General features: G+C 45.7%; 1 protein-coding gene across 1 annotated transcript; it reads left to right on the forward strand.

Moving 5' to 3' along the window:
• Positions 1-6,540: 6,540 nt before the first annotated feature.
• Positions 6,541-15,173, forward strand: LOC136433995 (putative per-hexamer repeat protein 5). Its single transcript, XM_066426642.1, has 4 exons — positions 6,541-6,638; positions 10,991-11,082; positions 11,361-13,904; positions 14,794-15,173. The coding sequence occupies exons 2-4, from the start codon at positions 10,997-10,999 to the stop codon at positions 14,882-14,884; spliced, it is 2,721 nt and encodes a 906-aa protein (XP_066282739.1). The 5' UTR covers positions 6,541-6,638; positions 10,991-10,996; the 3' UTR covers positions 14,885-15,173.
• The last annotated feature ends 6,805 nt before the right edge of the window (positions 15,174-21,978 follow it).

Genomic DNA, 21,978 nt, shown 5'->3' on the forward strand with positions numbered 1-21,978 from the left:
ATTTCTGATTAGTGTCTACGTCGTCTTCAGTCGGGCCAGGTTAGCGGAGGGGCGCAGCTTCAACGTTTCCGTGCCTGAAAATGTTACAGTCGGGACAGAAGTTGTCGGTGTGCGACACTGGCCGGCCATACAGAAAGCGGAATTTCCGTGTGTGAAAACGGAGGGAGATCCGTACGACAGGTTCCTTCTGACTAAGGAGTGCACCCTTGTGGTCGCCAACCCCCTGGACTGGTCAGTACAGTCGGAATACACCATCAAGATTCGTGTTGGGCGTCGTCGAGAAGTCAGGAGTGTGTTGGTACAGGTTACCGACGTCTCGGGCTATCCTCCCGTGTATAACGAGACGTGTGAAACTCCGATCAACCCCACCGGTAAGGACACCCGAGAATTTCTGTTCAGATTTGACATGAACGTGGAAGCCGAGGCGGATACTGGAGACGTGTTTGCGGCTAGACATACAATAAGCTGGAACGACAGGACAACTAACCCAAAACCATTCTACACAGAAAACAGCAATTGTCAATTGCAGGCGATACTTGTTTTACATCACCTGAATGCTATAGTTGCTGCAGACCAACTGTGGTCCGGGAAGTTCCGTAATGTGTCTTGTCGTGACGACGTCAGCAATTCCGATTTTACTCTGGATTTTCTTCAGATGGTCGGGATTCTGAGGCAAGGAATACGGATGGAGAGGTCGCCGGAATGTCCAGAGGACCTGTACCGACTGATGAGGTCGTGTTGGCACGACGTTCCAGCTACAAGACCAACTCCAGATGGGATAGAAAGGTGGCTACTACGACTGCTTCCACATGACGTCATTGAAATGGAGACCGCACTGTAGACATCCTAGATACGAAAATGCTATTTAAAAGAAATGGAACTTATGCGGTAGATACAACTATAGAGACACTCTCTGAACTTATTTGTAATCCGTATACCGCATGCACATTTGCTGCCATCAAACGTAAGATAATGAATTCATAAATTCGGAAGTATAAGTGTTGCCATTCATTACATTTCTGCCATGTAACTTTATAGCTTTATCTCCTTCACATTTAATTGGTCAGTTTTAAAACTTATATTGGAATTAGTGTTACAGACGTTGGGATCACAGTTGCAGCACATGGCCGGGTTGGATGGTTGTTTGTTGGGTGGTGGTTAATGACTAGAGGTGTGAAATATAGGTTGATGTGTTCTGAAGCGATTGTTTTTCGTTGTTCATATTTACTGGTCACTACCATAAATCTAGTCTAGTAGCAATCATAAGGATTTACACTCATTACAAAGGCACATCACAACGTGCTTCACCTCCATGGACACCAACGTTAAAGAGTGTGCCTAGAACTTAACAAAAACATTGTAGAGGTCCTACAGTAAGAGCTCCCAAGATGTAAGAAACATCTGCAATCGACTTCTTTAGTAGGTAGAAAGTTCTTGTGTAAGGCATTATGTAACACATTCTTGTGTAAGACATTAGACCCATTACTTTCACCAAGCTGCTTTCAGGGCATGTCAGCTCTCTGAACCAACCTCATGTAGAGCGATCAATCGATCAATCGATCAATAGATAAATAGATAAATCGGTAAATGTATTGGCAATCGTTCAATAGATTGATTTATAGGTCAATTCATCAATCGAACTACAATCACACAAGGTAGCAACCAAACGAGCAATCACAAACCGATCCATCAATAAATCCATCCATCCATCCATCCATCCATCATAAATCAATTAATCCATCCATCCATCCATCCATAAATCAATTAATCCATCCATCCATCAATCAATTTACCAATCAATAATAAATCAATAAATAAATGGATTGATATGAAATTTTAAATTGTGATCCCTTTTCACGCCTGGTGATATCAATATCTTACTTTGTATACCCCCGTGGTGCAAGTAGTTAGTGATCGCACTACTTCTCCGGGGTTGACTCTAGATTGAACAGATTGTGAGGGACTGCATTCGTCACTTCGGGTGGTCACCACGTATGTGGGAGCCTGAAGCGCCATACCTCTATCTTCCATGCGCTGCGATTGGCTAATCCATATCCCCTACCTATATAAGGCGAAAACTGACTGATCACTGCGCAGAAGCGACAGACTCACCCGCATAGCCTTGTAACCCGATAGATACGATCGGGATAAAGGACCCATAAAGGAAAGAGTCGGTGGGGAGGGGTGACGGGAGTAATAATACGGATCAAGACAAGGGTCGAAGGATAAGCTAACAGCTTCCCACACACACACCCACCCACCCCTCATTATATCAGAAGCATAGGAAAAAGGTACGAATCACATTGCCGAGCGACTCCAGGCACTACCCCATAGCTTCATATGGATGAGTCAATCGCTGCGCAGAAAGAACAGGTAACTGTCCGTACAAGAGCACTGCGTGTTTCTTCATCCCTATAAGATGCGCCTGAGGCCAGCGACACAGTCATTATTTCCAGTCAGTTACTACATGTAACGGGGGTCTTTCGACTCCCAAATAGCATCAACATCGTGGTCGAAGAAATGCTCTCGACTCTCGACGTGTTTTTTGCCACATATGACGTCGTCAAATGAGCGGATTAACTACGTTTTGTATAACAAATCGAGAGTGATGACTTTGCAAAACGCCACAATATTAATGACACTGTGTATATCCATGTGTATATAAGCAGTTAGCGATCCCGCAACTTCCCCTGGGCTCTAGCTTGGACGTATTGTAAGGGACTGAATTCGTCATTTCGGATGACCACGTAAACCCGGCGGTCCCATGTATGTATCCTGAGTGTCATCCTGTTTCAGTTCCAGACTGTACCTAGAGCCTGGAACTGAAACAGGATGACACTCAGGCTACCATGTATGAACCTCAGTCGTCAAACCTCTGCCCGTAAAAGAGCATCCCAACAAGATGCGCCTCAGGCCAGCGACACAGTCATTATTTCTAGTCAATTACTGCAGGTAATGGGGGTCTTGGGAACCTCTGTGACTCTTCAATAATACCAACATCATGGTCGAAGAAAGAATCCGTGTGCGGAAAGACGGACATGACGAGGGTTTAGTTTGGCCTATTTCTATTAGTCAGTATCCCCCGAAATGGCCTGATAAAGTCGAGCTTCGATGCGCAATTAACGACCCGAAGTTGACTTACGAAGATAGCCGAGTTATCCCGATGAATCCCGAACGGGTGTTCGGGGTGATGCCATACCTGTCGGACAGGATCTATTAATGAAGTAGATTAGCCTTGTAGTATTGTTGGTTAAATGCCATACATTGTACCATGTGTGATTGTTGAGCGGTAAAGTTCATTCATTCATATCATTCATTCATTAATCTTCATAAACAGGCCTAACAAACGACAACAATGGAATCCAGGGTGGTCGAAGACGTGCCGTGAATCTCAACATAATTCTTTTGCAAATGTAAACATTGGTTATTGCCACCCCCTTAGTTCATTTGGTATAGTCCAGACATGTTTTGAGGGATTGTGTTCGTCATTTCCGACGGTGACGTAAATCCGGTGGCCTCGTGTATGGGGAAGCCCCGGGCACCAAACCTCTGCACGTAAAAGAACCCAGTGTACCGCTATCAGCTACCTAAATACCGCCATGCTTCGTCCTCAGTCTAAGGTCGGCCGCTCTACCTTTACCGGATAACTTGTGATCACCAAGCAGATAGCAAAAATGCCGGCCAAGACCTTTCACGTAACTTTCGACCGACCGGAGTTATCAACCTAGGACCAAGGAGGTTGCTAGGACTGATGTGTTCAAAAAGTCGTCTTTTTCTAGAACCGCTGCGCCGCGTGCCTGCGAAGCTCAGTGTCACGCCGAAAGGGCGGGTATACCGGCTATATATACGATAGAGATACAGAAGACTAAGTCGTGCGCCGATTTTGCCACCAGCACATCTGCTTGGGGATTACTCAACCAGTTATACTTTTCCCACGCCAATTAATGATACGATGGCCTTCAACCCCGCTGGCTACTGCTTAATCGAAGATTACATAACCCGTTACATTTTCCCACGCTGATTACGATGCGCCTCAATTAGCAACCCCTCTGCCCTTCAACGCAACCCGTTCAGCGGGTCTCACTGGGCTGCGCCTACTTGCGCCAAATTGCGAACGACGTACCAATTTGTCACCTGAAAACGCACATTGCGGCTCAATCTCTTATTGATGAATTCTTATCACTGTACATTGGTTTTTAAGTTAGTGGCAACACTGTGATTCCATGTAAAGTTATCTTGTATCTGATTTGGAGCCTAAACTGAGAATATGTACACTGTTGTGTAGAAGTCTCGTATTTCATTCGCGGATGCACGTCAGTGTGAGCGCAAGGGAAAATTCGCACAAAGTTGGCGCAATTTCCTATCGCAAATTGGCGCAGTCCACTTAATCTAAGCGCCCCCTCTGGCCATCGACATAGCCCATTATCAAATCATGTACACCTCACAGCGTGGCCTAATGCTGCCAAGGCTAGTAGTGTCCTGTTGTCGTTTAAAGCAAGCTTATGCAACAATGTGTGCATATTCCAGAGGTAGACATCATATCAAATCAAATTAGATACAGGTCACGATGTGGCTTTATTTACCTTAATGGTAAAACTAATATTTTGGTAATTGTGATATGGCAAGACCCCCGTCTTAAAGGTGATGTTGCAACAATGTACCTGAAGTAATTATATAACGGCATTGTTGAACTGTCATCGTCAATTGCTGTTACAAAACGAGCCTATCCCCATGATTCGCAGATTGGTACATTCAATACACCACATGTCTTCGCATTTAGAATAAAAATTTCAAACGTTTGGTGGTAGAACAGTGTACGGTTTTCTTACCACCCGGGCGCAAGACTTGAGAACCGGGGCCATCAAAACCTCCTTCGAGGAATTTACCACCACATGAATAATAATTACGTACCCTGCTAAATGTGATGATAAGTCAAGAAAAGAAGGTATTCAAGGTAAGATCTAATTGCCATAAATCGGCAAGACCTTTTGTCTGGTTAGGCCATGCTGGTTCAATTATATGGATGACATCCTCTGAGAATCCCGAAATTGATACGAGCGTGTGAAAAAAATAAAACGTTTGACAAAAAAGTTGTCTTTATTGTGAAATCTAAGTGGTCAGGAAGGTTTAACAAAGGGACTAAACACACAGAGTATGGTATACCGAACAATAGATTCTTAATTTTTTTTGTTATTACACATCTTATTCCTTAAATTTTGCAACTGACTTTGTAGTCCAGGAGGAGAAACCAGAAAACATGGTCTCGTAGCCCACCCTTTATATATTTAGTTCAATATCATAGAATGATAGCTTGATGACTCTTGATCATTCTCTAGCCCAGGTTACACATAGCCGAACATGGCTCCCGAACGCTAGCCGACTCAGGTCGGCTGAAGTTCGGGAGCAGTCTGACCAGTTTTTGGGCCACGCCTATCTTTGGCGCCGAACATGCGCCGAAGATGCGCCGATCATCTCCTAACCAATACACGAATTACTCCTGAATGGGCCCCGAATGCTTTCTAGCCTACTCCCAACCATCCCAACCTCTAGCCGCAGACTGACGAATCTCTCCTGACAAATCCCGACCGATGGCAGACCCTCTCACGAATTGAAATGGACATATTCAGCGACTTTCAAAAGAGGGGTCATTTTCGTTTCTAATTAAAATAATCCATTCTATTATGTTGCTAACATCACCGAGAGATCGACTTCGGATCATGGCTAGCTTTAATACTGATTTTAGTGTTCTTCTTTGTTTTTGGTCGTGTGAAGGTCGGGGGTGATTCGCCCACGTTCCGATAGTAGTCACTTGGTTGAGAATTAGTTTGCAGAGTTTTGTCTACGGCCTTGGGGTGAGTTATGGGTAGGTTGGAAACTAGTTGGGAGTAAGTCAGTAGTGTTTCTGGCGTGGTTAAGGTTCTGATTTTACTGCTGACTCAATCCCGAATATCAGCCGAGCACTAGCCGACCGCGCCGAACACCAGCCGACACATATCAGACCCTCCGTCCAGAGCCGAATGTTTTGAAATTTTCAAAACATTCGGCTGGCGCTGCCGAACACCAACCAACACAGCCGAACGCCAGCCGACTAAGCCGAACGCCAGCCGACCTAGCTACCGAATCACTGACGAATCACTCTAACCATGGTCGGGGGAGAGTCGGGAGGCCATGTTCGGCTATGTGTAACCTGGGCTTTAGGTACATTGTTCTATGATCCCGTCTATGGTTCTATTATTCTATGACACTGAACTAAATATATACAGGGTGTGCTACGTTTGTCAATTTCTAGGCCTCTTCTGAGAATCCCCTCGACTATTGGCATTCTACGACATTGGTATCCGTTTGCCAATAATATTTGTTTTTGTAATTGGCATATCTTAGGTCATTTTTCTATTTTGCAGCTGCTTTGTACGATTTACAGCAAGGTCGAAATTTTTTGAAACGGACAAAAATTAATGCGCGCGCGGATGTCATCCATACAATCGAATCAGCATGGCCCAATCTGCAGAAAAGTGAGTGTCTAACTGTCAGACCGGTTCCCTTTCGTTACAAATACCCAGTCCAAGTCTTCAAGCTGAGCGGGAGTTGAGCTCGCTAGGGAACGTCTTGAGATATCCGGGAGGAGACACTTAATCACGGTAAGCAAGGGGTATATTCTCGTCCCTGTGTGACTGGCTTGTTCATCGTTGTTAAGTAGGGTAGCTAAACCCCCTATCTCACTGGACTCGCGGTAAGTTGGCGACCTGGCAGTGACCGAGCGATTCGACAGCACGCTCAATGAATTTCGTCGATAGAAAACGAATCATTTTACGCTTTGTGTGTTTTGTTGTCTTTTTAGTCATTCTTGTACCTTTTGCATGATATGTCCACCGTAAAGTCAAGGGCAGCACATATCCAATTCAAGACTTAGCGAGGCCACCAACGCGCCGCATGTCCAGTGAGATAGGGTCTTAAAGGTGCATTTTATTGGCGTGAGAAAAATGTAAAGGGTTACATAATATCCGGACGTCCCTATGTAAAAGTCGGTGCACGGTGGTCGCGAGACATAGCATTGACTGACATGTATAGTTACGATTTCGCCATCGGAACATTTGTTTGAAGTTTGCGGGTGACTCGGTAAAGGTAAACAGTTACATTCGTCTTGTTAACGTTGGAGGCACATTTTGATTCTTGCAACCGCAGGTAATGGTTGTGGCCTTGGCGCGGGCCGGGCTGATACCGACGGGGCAGGGCGGGGGGTGTCGCCGGCGGTGGGCCCGTGCAGGTCCCGTCGGTGGCGAGGCGCGTTTCGTCTCCTAAAGGGTCGTTTCCATTTGAAACGGTCGATGCCATGTGGTGGGCGTGGCGCGGGCCGGGCTGACACCGGCGGGGTGGGGTCGGGGTTGTCGCCGCCGTTGCGCCCGTGTGACCCCGTGCAGGTCCAATCGGCGGCGAAGCACGTTTCTGTCTCCTAAACGGTCGTTGCCATTTAAAACGGTCAACGCCATATCGCTGACCGGTCGATGCCATTTCCGATCGTAACGTAGCTTCAGTGTGGGTGCAAAAACGTATAAAACGTATAAAAGCAACTTTCAATTACAAACGCACGACAGCATATCGTGAAAAATGGTAGACGAATATTAGTTAAAAAGGAAAATGCACCACCTTGGGTCGAAAAGCTTAATCAAATTTAGGAATTTATCGTTTTGGTAGAGACTGGTTCTGTGCCGCCCAGAATTTCTCTCCATGAGCAGGCCTGCCACGTCATACGGCAAGCTCATCGCCCCGCGCCTTAGAGTAATTAGCCCCCTGCCGAAAAAGACCAGTCCGATCAATTATTGTAAAATTTGGTAGTTACTATGTCAAAAGCAGAGTAAGGCGAAAAACAATTTATCCCTAACTGCCCCTCTGAAGACCAGGGAAGAAAAGATCGATCTAAAGACGCCAAAGAAACTCACTACATGTAGTTTCCGAACGGTCATTACTGCCGAAAAGAAAACTACAACTTTGTTAACTTTACAAAACCAATCCATTACAGACAAATGCGTCTTCCACTGCTTCCAAAAATGATGCCAAATCAAAAAGTTTCGATCATATTCCGTATCATTATCTCCATGAAAGATGAAGATATAGTTTTGGGTGTGTGCGTGTCTGTGTGTGTTTGTGTTTCCGGACTTTTTTCTTATAGGAGTACCCCCTTACATGTATCCATGCCATTTCCAATTAGTAGTCTAATTACTGTAAAGTTATATGTCGCAACAAGAACTCAACTTATACATATGTATTTGTAAACTTGAAAACATAAACTGGGCGATACTTTTGTCATAGAATTTGTGGATAAATACTAGAAGTTAATGGTCAGTTTGTACTTTTGAATCCCTCGACCCTTTTCACAACGTAAGAGTCCAGCGAAAACCCCTCGCCTTCAAGCCAGTCTAGTCACAGCTCTATTATACTTAGCAATGGGAACAGGCTGGAAGAACAGGTTTGTTCGAACCATGTGAGGTTGATATCGTTGCGCATGTTTGATCCTAGCTCGTTATGCAACATGTGACGTGGCGCTACTAATTGTTCAAAGCGTAATTTTTCTTAACCTTCTCCCTGCTGTCTAACTCTGTAACTAATAGAGAATGGGGTGCTAAACGGCTACTTCAGTGTGCTAAAGGTGGAAACGCGCAGACAGAGCCAAATGTGTAACCCATGAGAAAAAAAAATGTTTTTATTTGTCAGAAATTACCCGCAATGGCAGCCTTTCTAGCGCTGAATTGATGCTGGGGTTACAGGTTTCACATAATACACAACATATACATATCTTATCCACACTTGCATTATGTGTCTGTATCTGTATCTGTATCTATATAGCCGGTATAAGGGGGCACCCCCTAGTTGATTTTGGGTCTCAATTCGAGTTTGCACACCCCTAAGTCTAGCGACCGTCTCTTCCAGGAAATACTTCTGAGCCAAAACAACTGTGAATGGGAATGAAGGCTATCCCTCTAGCTACAAGAAAACCCGAGTTTCGGTTTCTTCAACCTTTGTAATTTTAGTAAATATAAGAGGGAAAAAGTATTTTTCCGTCAAAAATGAGGCGCAAAATTTGGCATTTTCCCGTGGAACTAAATACATCACAAAATTTTTTGACACGAAAATGACTGTTAGTGTCAGAAAGAGAAAACTCCAAGGTATAATCAAGCCCATTATAAACAAAATCCTACCACTGTGATTTTCACAATCACCCGACGCGCGAGGTAATGCAACACGGCCAAAAGAACGCAACAAAGGTCAATCTAGGTCAAAGGGGCAGTTTACCTTCAACGCGTATGGATATCCGGAAGTAAGGCTCGGATCGAAACGCAATTTCCACCCAAAACACACCAATTCAAACGCTTTTCGGCCATGTTAGTATCTAATGTCAGGTCGAAGCACATTTTGAGAAATGTGAACTCAAACCCAGACCCTCGAAACCCTTTCGTCCCTTTTTTGTCGCGGACTACCGAACTGGTGCGTGCACCGTTAACCGCCATTCGGCGTAACAGCTTCGCAGGCACGCGGCGCGGCAGCATTACACCGAACGACCTGTCACATCTAACCTTCGCATATCTAACTGCATGCATTGTTTAAAGCTATCTAGTGAGGATGCTTCCACTGTACTTGGTTGTAACGAGTTCCACTCTACGATCGTTCTAGGAAAATACGAATTTTTAAACTCATCAATCCTCGGTTGAAAAGTCTGATACTTAAAGGCATGGCTATTTCTTGTCCTTTTCTGAGCTGATATTAGATACTTAATAATTGGTACGTCCACCAGTTTATTAGTCATTTTGTACATCATGCATAGTCTGGACATTTTCCTTCTCTCTTCGAGTGACATCCACTGCAGATCTGTTTTCATTTTGGTGACACTAGCACTCCTGACGTAGTTCTTCGTGCAGAATCTGGCTGCTTGGTTCTGTACCCTCTCCAATTTATCTTTGTCTTTCTTAGTATGTGGATCCCATACTGTTGCGGCGTATTCTATGTGGAACTGTCGCAAGGGTCTGGGCGGCTGCCATTCGGCGCCACCAGCTGACCTCAATACGACCTTCCCCAACCGAAGTCAGGTACCCATTCACACCTGGGTGGAGTGAGGAAAGTCGTGTAAAGTGCCTTTCCCAAGGGCACAAGATCGGTGACATGACAGGATTCGAACCTCTTAGTTCTACCGTTGCGCCACACGACCCCATATCAACTCGTCTAAAAAGAACAATGCACAAATTGTATCAGTCAATAAAGTTGAGCTCTACCTCTTCTATGATGACGATATAAAATCTTGAACCCTTTTAATACTAGACGTTCATTGTTATGTAAGTGTTACGTTGTTATGTAATTATGTTCCTCTCAATTTAACTCGAGGCACCTAAAACCAGCAACGCAGCCTTTAAATTTTCGACACAGAACAGCCATCACAAAACTCCGGCTTAGTTCACACAAACTTCACATTGAAAAAGGCAGACAAAACCACGTTCTATTGCAACAAAGAATTTGCCAACATTGTAATTTAGATAAGATTGAGGACGAGTGTCATTTTGTTGTTGATTGTGCACTATACAACAATGAAATATGCTCTTTAATTGTATACTAGATAAATTTCCTAGTTTTCAATATCTAGATAGTACATAGAAATTCGTATTCATTATGGAACAAGACAGACCATGTATTATAGGCTCCATATATTCATACATCTACAACTGTATTAAGAAGCGAGAAGGAATTGAACCTGTACATAACAGTATCAATTGGTGTTTATAGGTATATATAGATGTAGTAGAATATCACGTTTTTAACATCACTGTAATTATTCCACTGCTTTATCACCATGACCTGTACTTAGCTTGTACGAGAAGTAACGTACGATAAAGGTCTTCCATTCCTAAATTACATATACTGTATAAGGTCCTGCGAGAATGGAATCTCCAAGCCGACGTTTGAAGACAAAATCATAACGTTTCTAGCGATTTTTGTTGTTACCTAGGTGACCATGGGCTACAAGCTGGCGATGTTCCTGGGTCTGTCCGCCCTCCTGATGGTGGACCAAGCAGACTCGAGCTCGCTCAGACAGAAGAGGTAGGCTGAGGTCATCTTCTCAGTAGTCTAGGAATCAAGACACCTAAGATGAGAAGTAGTGGATGACTTAAGTAAGGCCTAGGAAAAACATGTGTTTCAGGTTACCGGCATACCCTAGATAAAAACTTGCCGACCTTAGACTTTTCTGCGGTGGACCGTTGGCCAGGGATATACAATTTTCAGTCTTACATCTGAGTGATAAAAGGCCAATTAGTCTTGAAATTTGACAGTTGTTTATTAAAAACAAATTAAGTAGAAATTTTGTCATTTTCCACCAGGCTCGCGCCTCAGGAAGCACGCACTCTGCTGGACCTGCTGAGGGTGGAAATGGAGGACAGCGCCCTGGCGGAGAGCGAACAGTTCCTGAGGGGCGGAGAAGAGGAGGGAGATGGCCATGCGCGTCGCTTTATTATACGTAACCCTTGGAGTAACCCTTGGTCTCTCCCTATGCCGCAACCTAAACCTAACCCTGGCCCTTTCCCTGGCGTTTGGCCTGGCGTTTGGCCTGGCTTTTGGCCTAGCCTTTGGTCTGGCCTTGCCAAGCCTAGCCCTGCACCTGGCCCTGCAACTGGACCCGAGACTGGACCCGAGACTGGATCCGAGTCTGGGTCCGAGTCTGGATCCGAGTCTGGATCCGAATTATCCCCTGCTGACAACATATTCAGCAACGTGTTTGGCCCTGCAACTGGCCCCGAGACTGGCCCTGCAACTGGTCCCGAGACTGGCCCCGAGACTGGCCCCGAGACTGGCCCCGTGACTGGACCCCTGACTGGACCCGAGACTAGCCCCGAGACTAGCCCCGAATTAGGCGCTGCGTTTGACAACATGTTCAGCAACGTGTTTGGCCCTGCAACTGGCCCCGAGACTGGCCCCGCAACTCGTCCCGAGACTGGATCCGCGACTGGACCCGCGACTGGACCCGAGACTGGCCCCGTGACTGGACCCGGGACTGGCCCCGTGACTGGACCCGGGACTGGCCCCCTGACTGGACCCGGGACTGGACCCGAGACTGGACCCGAATTATCCCCTGCTGACAACATATTCAGCAACGTGTTTGGCCCTGCAACTGGCCCCGAGACTGGACCCGAGACTGGCCCCGGGACTGGACCCGAGACTGGACCCGAATTATCCCCTGCTGACAACATGTTCAGCAACGTGTTTGGCCCTGCAACTGCCCCTGCAACTGGCCCCGAGAGTGGCCCCGTGACTGGACCCGAGACTGGACCCGAGACTAGCCCCGAATTAGGCGCTGCGTTTGACAACATGTTCAGCAACGTGTTTGGCCCTGCAACTGGCCCCGAGACTGTCCCCGAGAATGGCCTCGAGACTGGACCCCTGGCTGGCCCCGAGACTGGCCCCGAGACTGGCCCCGGGACTGGACCCGAGACTGTACCCGAGACTGGACCCGAGACTGGACCCGAGACTGGACCCGAGACTGGACCCGTGTCTGGGCCCGAGGCTGGAACCGAGTCTGACCCCGAATTAGGCGCTGCGCTTGACAACATATTAAGCAACGTCTTTGGCCCTACATCTGGCCCTGTGCCTGGCCCCGAAGCTGACCCCGAGTCTGGCCCCGAGTCTGGCCTCGAGTCTGGCGTCGAGTCTGGCCCTACAACAGGCCCGGAGTCTGGGCTCGAGTCTGGTCCTACAACAGGCCCTGAGTCTGGCATCGAGCCTGGCGTCGAGTCTGGTCCTACAACAGGCCCGGAGTCTGGCGTCGAGTCTGGTCCTACAACAGGCCCTGAGTTTGGCCCCGAGTCTGGGGTCGTGTCTGGCCCTACAACAGGCCCGGAGTCTGGCGTTGAGTCTGACCCTACAACAGGCCCGGAGTCTGGGATCGAGTCTGGTCCTACAACAGGCCCTAAGTCTGGCCCCGAGTCTGGGGTCGAGTCTGGCCCTACAACAGGCCCGGAGTCTGGCGTTGAGCCTGGCGTTGAGTCTGACCCTACAACAGGCCCGGAGTCTGGTCCTACAACAGGCCCGGAGTCTGGCCCCGAGTCTGGGGTCGAGTCTGGCCCTACAACAGGCCCGGAGTCTGGCGTCGAACCTGGCTTTGAGTCTGACCCTACAACAGGCCCGGAGTCTGGCGTCGAGTCTGGTCCTACAACAGGCCCGGAGTCTGGCCCCGAGTCTGGGGTCGAGTCTGTCTCTACAACAGGCCCGGAGTCTGGCGTCGAGTCTGGTCCTACAACAGGCCCGGAGTCTGGCGTCGATCCTGGCGTTGAGTCTGGCCCTACAACAGGCCCGGAGTCTGGCTTCGAGTCTGACCCTATAACAGGCCCGGAGTCTGGCGTCGAGTCTGGTCCTACAACAGGCCCTGAGTCTGGCGTCGATCCTGGCGTTGAGTCTGGCCCTACAACAGGCCCGGAGTCTGGCGTTGAGCCTGGCGTTGAGTCTGGCCCTACAACAGGCCCGGAGTCTGGCGCCGAGCCTGGCGTTGAGTCTGGCCCTACAACAGGCCCGGAGTCTGGCCTCGAGTCTGGGGTCGAGTCTGGCCCTACAACAGGCCCGGAGTCTGGCGTTGAGCCTGGCGTTGAGTCTGACCCTACAACAGGCCCGGAGTCTGGCGTCGAGTCTGGTCCTACAACAGGCCCGGAGTCTGGCGTCGATCCTGGCGTTGAGTCTGGCCCTACAACAGTCCCGGAGTCTGGCGCCGAGCCTGGCGTTGAGTCTGGCCCTACAACAGGCCCGGAGTCTGGCGTCGAGCCTGGCGTTGAGTCTGGTCCTACAACAGGCCCGGAGTCTGGCGTCGAGTCTGGCCCTACTACGCTAGGACCTGGAAGCTCTGATGGTGTTGGTGAAGATCCCACCACACTTGAGCGGTAAGCTAACGTCAATGTAATTTTCGCTAATTAAAGAATGACATTTCCAGTTACCTTGGTAAAGCTTCATTAAAAAACGAAAGCTTTATTCAAAATATCTTTTTGTTCTACCTGTATTAGATACTATACTGTTTTAGGTACTATACTGTAGCTCTTACCGTTCTCCAGAAAATAAAAAAAGTAGACCCTCAATTTAATTTGCATAGAAAAATTGCTGATAAAATTGAATTAATGTCATAATTTTCATTAGAAGCATGGGATTGAAAAGCATGCATTTACCAAATGTATGGTTCTTGTAGTAGGTTATGATGGCGTCTGCATTTTCACGAAGAAACATTGATGTGGAATATTCTGTGAATTTCTGTCCCTTCATCAGTCTCTGCAGAGCACTAGGGCGGTTGGCCTATGTGGTTGTTCTAAATTCAACATACCGCCACAGTGCTCCTGGGCAGACATTGCGATGTACTTATCTGCAGATTTTTGTAGAATATGTTCAACGTCATGTGTGCCTAATGCTACGGTCACATTTGTAGCGGTGCCCGCAGGGGGTGTAGTCCCGACCGGGCCCTGAAGTCACAAATTTGTCCCGGTGGACCTGCCGGGAACCTCTTGGTGTTCACACATCCACGATTAGTTCACGGCGTCTATTCGTTAACGGGTCCCGGGTTGATTTTAAGTCCGAGTTAAACACCCCAAAATAGCCAGGTAGCCGCAGGGTGCCCCACGGGGCCACGTAGGGGTCACGCTCGAAAGTGCAAAAAGTAGTCCGGAAACTACCAGGCCCTTTTTCAATTGACATTGTGACCGAATCATTAGTTGACGATGTTAGACAAGCCCACACAAATGGTCTATATAATTTCGTTTTTTTTTCCATCTATTCTCCCAAAAGGAGGATCGTCGAGGAAGCAAGAGACCTTCTTGCGCTGCTGCGTGGGCCCGGCGGGAAACGGCTTCAGGGGGAGGAGAGGAGAGACGTTTAGTTCCTAAAGGTAAGAAACTTGTACGGAAGACTTCATCAGTATCAGTATATCACTGGACTGCGCCAAATAGCACCAGGCATTCACAAAGTGGCACACACCGCCAATCGGCGCAATTTGTCGCCCGAAAAAGGAACAAAATGGCACAAAACGGCGCAAAACGGCGAACATCCGTTTATCAGTGCAAATACCCTTTGATGATTTTCAATCGTTGTAAATTGGCTATTGATTAAGTGGCAATACTGCGACTTCCAGTAAAGTTATCTTATATCGAAATTGAGAATGTGACATTCCGGGCGTGGTCATTTTCCTTGGCTCATCTGGGCTTCATACGCAAATCCCGCAACGGAAAATGAGCAAAACTTCGCAAAGTTTTCGCAACTATCGAGCTCAATTTGGCACAGTCCAGTGAGATACCTTCTAAAGATGAAGGTTCCTTTGATGGAAAATAAATCATTCCGAAACGAGAGCACCGACGGTGTGTGTCTATCATTTTACAAAGTAAACACTCTTTTAAGTTGATGAAGGTTAGACATCCAGGTAATAAGATACGCCAAAAATAATTACTCAAGCAACTGGATAAGATTTTGAAACAGTCAGACGTTTCAGACAGTATTCACTGTCTTTCGTCAGTGACTAACGATAGGACTGAGAACACCAGGTTTTATACCAAAACTCTGAATAGATATGTTATCGTATCGGAAAAACTCAGACGTATCTTCCAAAACTTCAACATTGCCACCAACTTCAAACCTCACTCAACTCTCAGGCAGAAACTAGTCCATCCAAAAGACAGGCCCGAAAAAGGCATCAAAGCCAATGTCATCTACAAACTGAAATGTGAGGAACCGAACTGCAATAACATGTACATTGGGGAGACAAGTCGACCACTAAAAGAAAGGTACAAGGAACATTGCAGAAAGAGCGCTAACCGCTACTCCTCTGCCATTTACCACCATCTAAAACACAACCAGGGGCACTCATTCAATTTCGAATCCACGGACATCCTATAGCTAGATCGTGAAGAACGCTGGTTCGAACGGGGAATTAGAGAAGCAATATATGAGAGGATGTACAACCCCGCCCTCAACAGGAAAGGGGGTCTACGCGTTCAACTTTCAGGCACCTGGGATAAAGCACTGCCCACCACCCCCCACCCCCGGACAAGCAACATTTAGTTACTGTACTAGAACAACAGTAGCTAATTGAACTATTGGCATAAACTTTGTCTTGAATTAATCTTCTTTTTAAAGAATACTTCAAGACATCCTAAATTGTCTTTACCTCATTAACATATCTATTCAGAGTTTTGGTATCAAACCTGGTGTTCTCAGTCCTATCTTTAGTCACTGACGAAAGACAGTGGATACTGTCTGAAACGTTTGACTGTTTCAAAATCTTATCCAGTTGCTTGAGTAATTATTTTTGGCGTAAACACTCTTTTGTTTAATATTTCCTAATATTTTAGCTGATTTCCTCATTCATGTCGTCAACAGGCCACCGCAATGGCGATAGTCCCACCGCAGCCTGCGTGTTACGAGCACCATCCTAGCCTTCCAGCCGTGACTGCAGACCAGCCGCATAGATTTTAGCTGCTTGTACTACCTTATTTAACCATGGCAAGGCTCGTGAGAGTTTAAGATTCATGTTCTTTTTCCTGTGGCAGACGTAACCTAACAAATCTCTTCCTAACATTTAAGCACTGGTCTCAAATCCAACTCAGGGTCTTTGGGATATTTGGAGTTCTTTCACACAATCGAAAGTACAGACTGCCTGTAATCCACACCCTTTAACAGATAAAAGCTTTGAACAGTCATGATTAATATAAGAGTTTGATGTAAACATTGTACTTGTTTATTCAGTCCACCAATATACTTGTGCTTCTCCAATGTTCTTACGTGTCCATATTTCGTACCAGACGTAGATCCTGTCAGTAGTACCGGTAGTAAGAACAAGTTTAGATATGAATAAATGTACGAGGCAGTGTGCGTTCATGCCTCGAAGTGGTAGCCTCCTTCGCAGACTTTCTATGACAGCGGCGTATTGGTGGAGGTTCTCTAACAGCGGCCGTCCCTCGGCTACACAACTCCCTTGGCTACACAACTCCCTTTAAAGAACCTCCCCCCCCCAAATATATACGCCGCTGTCATAGGAAGTCTGCGAAGGAGGCTATCGAAGTGGTAGGTACAGGTATAGCTTAACAGACTTATAACAAACATATACAGGAACGTAGACAACAACACCAGAGCAAAAAATACGTTACACAACAGACAAAGGTGGTGTCACAGTACTGAGCTGAACGAGTCAGCCTTATACATGTGTAGAAGTGGAAACATATAACCATTCCTATACAAGTTTGTCAAAGCGCATATAAACTTATCCGTTGCATTTAGATATTCAAAGTTTGGAAAATTCTCTTTGACACACAATTCTTTCCTTATGATACACTTTGCAATCTAATATACAGTGTCAGTCAACTTCTACTTTATCTAAGTCTATCTGGTTGTTCTGCAATAAGTCATTAATAATAATAACCTATATTGTACATTCATGCCCTATCACGGGCTAAGTACAGGCACATATATACAAAATACATGGTAATGTCCATTGCTCTTCCAACTTGATGATAACATCAACAAATAAAGTCGCGGCAACTATGATCAGTACCTTGTCTTGGCCTTTACTTGACGTGAGAGCATAGATCAAATCCTACCAAACTAACCACTGTTCCGATAATTGTTGATTATTCCGGTAGATTAGCCTCTCGCCCTGCCCCTAGGAACAGTTCCATGTACGAACTGACTTTGGTTTAGCTTTTGTGGCTCTGAGAACCTTTCAGAGCGGGCCAAATAAGAATGCAATGGCTTCTTTGTTGAAGGCTGTATCCACCGAGTAGAGTTGTTTGAGGAGGGGGTAGATGTAGTTGCGGTGAGAGCGTAATGTTTTCGGTCACTGTTGAAGCGGTATGCGCCGCGTAGCATTACCTTGTCGGTGGGCATCAGCGCCCGGTTTATCAGGGAGGGACCACTGAATGAACGTTCCACTGCAACTCATGGTTAAGCCATGAAAGAAAAGAAAAAAACACTTCGAAACACATTTAACGACGTTTCAAGATTTTAGCCCCACAGCAAAACTGGATGTGTGGGGGTCGTAAAAAAAGCGTATTGCCATATTGTTCATACTTGAAACTACGATGTATTATCTAGTTCAGATGTCTTTTTTTAATTACATCTGTTTTTATTGATTTTTCATATAACCAACAGAAAACAACAGACAAAAAAAACTGTATGGCACATAAGTCAAACAAACAGTCACTCAATAACGTATACACCATAATCTGCAACGAAACCCATATGAAGTAAATAAACAATAATGTACAATTTATCTTAACAGAAACTTTTGAGTCAAACTTAGTTCAGATGTCTTCATTTGCGCAATCCTTGCCCTCGACACAACATTTCTGACATTGAATATTAGGTGGATTTTACCGATGTACATGGCGCCTTTTAATAATAGATAGTAATGAATAAATAACATCATCTGGTCGTGATGAGTTCACGGGCGTTCATATCCGTTCTAAATAACAAGTGTATACCTGTCAAGGGCTGCTTGCAAGCAACGGTGAAAAACACGAAAAAACAATGGAGAACAATACAAAATGTCACTAAATGCTTACTCTACATCTTAACTCATTCAATACGTGAAGGTACACAAAAGTGAATGTATATCATTATCACCACTTCCAAGGCATTTGACTGAATAGTTTGGGTGTGGGAGTTGGGGGTATGCCGCTTGGCACGCTTCCAGTCCTACGAAGTCTAAGTGCGGTAAATTGCCTCAGGGATGGTCTTATGCTGCCTCGGGGGGGGGGGGGGTGTCTTATGACACCGCACTGATATGCTCTGACTGTCCCTACGGATTCTGACTAATCTGTTCAATACCACTTCCATACAGCATTATGATTTGTATGTACTTTGAATATTGTTATAGATTGTTATTCCATCCATGTCTAATTCCATTGTTTTGTCTTTGTCTGCAAGGCTAGCCCTTTGTAAAGGCCACAGGCTAGTTTGGAAGGCCTATAAACCAAGAAATGGATAATCTGCTCAACTTTAATGCCTATCGGGCGGGTGAAAACAGCCCTAATCAGTTTTCCTCTGACACTTTGTCCGATCCGTTCGCAGACACATGCCAGCTTTCCTCGTCCGCTCGCAAAAGTCGTGGCTCATCAAACGAAACTATTCCCTTAGAAAACTGTAGCGAACCCGCTTTGACGTTCACAGTGGAAGAGTTCCATGTCCTTCCCAATGGTAGTGTCCACCTGCTGACTTCTAACGTGTCCTGTCCAGCTGAGCAGGTGGCCATTCTGAACACAACAGCCTCGTTTTGTGGGGAGTGCATACTGCAGCACTTCTCGAATGACACTTTAAAAAAACACCAGTCGGGATACTGAGCAGAGTTGGATTAACGACTAAGGCAGACACTGTCACAAGACTCAGGGACCCAGGGTTATCAACCCTGAGTCTTGTGATAGCGTCTGCCCTAGCCGTAGTTGTTTTCGTGGTCCACTCTTGTCGGCCTGGCCAGTGGAGAAAAGTCCCGGAAATGCTGAAGATGCAGATGATGACATGCATGGCAGATGATGACAAGCATGGCAGCTGCTGAATCTCCAGCGTTCCAGAGCACTCAACTTCGGTCCCCCAAACAGTTGGCGGGTGTAGTGAAGTCATGATGTGTTTGTTGTAATTACGACTCCAGGAAGATTAATGAAGTATGTATCATGTACTGTCACTAATGGAGATCTTTTAAATAAACAAACAATGCACCTGACAGAAGCACAGACTCCATAGCAGCGTTGTTCTGGTGCGCAACAGGTTTCCCAGTCTGCTACAGGACGGATTGTTCGTGTTGTACATGCTAACCTACACTGTCACTAATGTAAACCGCCGCTACACAGTATCAATACACAGCATCGTCATCGCACAAAAGACACAATAGCGTGCACTTCGAATGCTCTCACCAACTGGCCTGGCAATGAAGAATTTTAGCCTTCGTAGCAGGATTCTCGGTGGCGTTTAAATATTTGATAATAGTATTGCTGATTAACCTTGTTCTGGCTACTCACGCTTCCATCCGACTGTCGTTTCAACCAAGGATAAGTTGAGCGGCGGTCTTATTTGTAGCTTCAGATATCCCGTGGTAACCACCGCGTGTATACGGCAGCAAATATTTGTTCCTGCTGTTATAGTTTTCCTCGGAATTTGTTAATTGGATAATATATGTTTGGAGCCTTTGAGCCCCTCAAATCGCAAGAAATACTCGAAAACCACCTGTAAGAATGGACTATTCCAAAGCCGCCGCGTGCAAAGAGTTGTTTGCGTGTCCTCGTTGGAATTTGGAATGAAGACAGGCAGGTGTATCTTGCATATGCCATTCTTGATTGCCTATAAACTTTATAGACTAATCAGGCCATGTTGATTTCATTATATGGTTTTCATAAAAAGGGAAGTATACGGCCACTGACTGTAAATCGTAAAAAGCAGCTGCAAAATGAGAAAATACATGTTGTAAACTGAAAAAAAAATGTTTCGCAAAAGTTTTGGAAGAACGAAAATGAAGAATATATATTTAGGTATACCATACTGTGTGTGTGTGGTTCCTGAGCAAGTAGATTTTATAATGAAGGTAACTATTTTTTCAAACTTTTTATTATTATTCATACGCTCGCATCAGTTTTTGGGTCCCCGGAAGATGTCATCCATGTAATCAAATCAACATGGCCTAAGCTGGGAAAGGCAAAACACTTGAAGCTGTCAACAACTGTAACGACCTTTAACCCTTATAACATATTGATGGCAACCAACGGCTGTATTTGCATATCATACGATGCATCACTTGTCGTGCTGACTGAGGCAGTACCAAAAATACCTAGCCTAGTTCGGACGAAATCACCACAACTTTGGTCTAAAGCCATTGTAAACAAAATGGTCTTAGTTCTCACGGCTACGTTTGTACCCCAACAAGAAGTACATGGGCATTATCTATTTGTAAACTCCTAAAATGCCAGTCCAGATAATAATCTAACTCTTGAGGAAGCTACTTGACCTTGTCCAAAAGTGACCATTTTATATCCGAGACAGCTTCATCAAGAGTGCGTTTTTGAGTTGTATGAATTGTTGAGACGTAGGTTATTATTAATGGTAACTGAGTGCATTCAATTTTGGCGTGGTGTTAAAACCGCGAAATGTCGAATGTGCAGCTGAAATTGGCACTGATCGTTGAAGTTTTGTGTCTTTTGGTATTATCAAAGAATTCTACAGGCTTCAAGCGGCAACATTTTTTTATATCATGATGAAATCTGACATGAAATTTGCATGTGTTGCACCTGGTTTCTGGAAAGTGATCGAGTACTATAGCAGTAAAGCCGCTGTTGAGTCCAATAGTCGTCGATATGATTTTTTTTCGAAGCATAAACATAAGCATAAGCATAAACAGATGGATATCTGAGTACAACCCATAACTTTGATCATTTGGACGAGACTATGTGGAATGAGTTCCCTCCATTCTCTACAAAAGATATGGAAAGCTCCTATTAGGAAGCAAACAAAAACCAAAGTGTTTAAAGCCTTTACCGAGACCATTCTACTTTACAGCTCTGAGTCATGGGCCATGAGTGCAGCCCAGAGTAAGAAACTGAATGTTACATACACAAGAATGTTAAGAATGGTATACAATGTACTTGGAGAAGCCATCTAACAAATAAGCAACTCTATGGTTCTCTGCCACCCATTTCGTCAGTTGTGCGACGACGACGGCTCGCCCTGGCAGGGCATGTTGTTCGCAGCGACGAGCCTGCTGGGCGACTAATGCAGTGGCTACCCGAGGGAAAACGCACACAACCTCACACAACTTTAATGACATTGATAGAAAGAGACACTGGACTGTCAGGAACTGCGTTATTTTCCGCCATGAAGGACAAATTGTATTGGAAAAACTTTATTGACTGTATCTCACCGGAGTAAATCCGGACGAACTATGATGATGATGATGTGGTATACTGTCTCAGTCAGGCCTACACTAATGTGCCCTGTACGGCT

Source organism: Branchiostoma lanceolatum, chromosome 4 (assembly GCF_035083965.1).
Source record: "Branchiostoma lanceolatum isolate klBraLanc5 chromosome 4, klBraLanc5.hap2, whole genome shotgun sequence".
Lineage (NCBI taxonomy): Eukaryota > Metazoa > Chordata > Leptocardii > Amphioxiformes > Branchiostomatidae > Branchiostoma > Branchiostoma lanceolatum.

What these genes read in the sequence shown, in the direction of transcription:
- LOC136433995 (XM_066426642.1), top strand. Translation starts at nt 10,997, where the DNA reads ATGGGCTACAAGCTGGCGATGTTCCTGGGTCTGTCCGCCCTCCTGATG. An exon ending in AGCTCGCTCAGACAGAAGAG is followed by an intron (nt 11,083 to 11,360) that starts GTAGGCTGAGGT and finishes ATTTTCCACCAG; the next exon opens with GCTCGCGCCTCAGGAAGCAC. An exon ending in GATCCCACCACACTTGAGCG is followed by an intron (nt 13,905 to 14,793) that starts GTAAGCTAACGT and finishes TTCTCCCAAAAG; the next exon opens with GAGGATCGTCGAGGAAGCAA.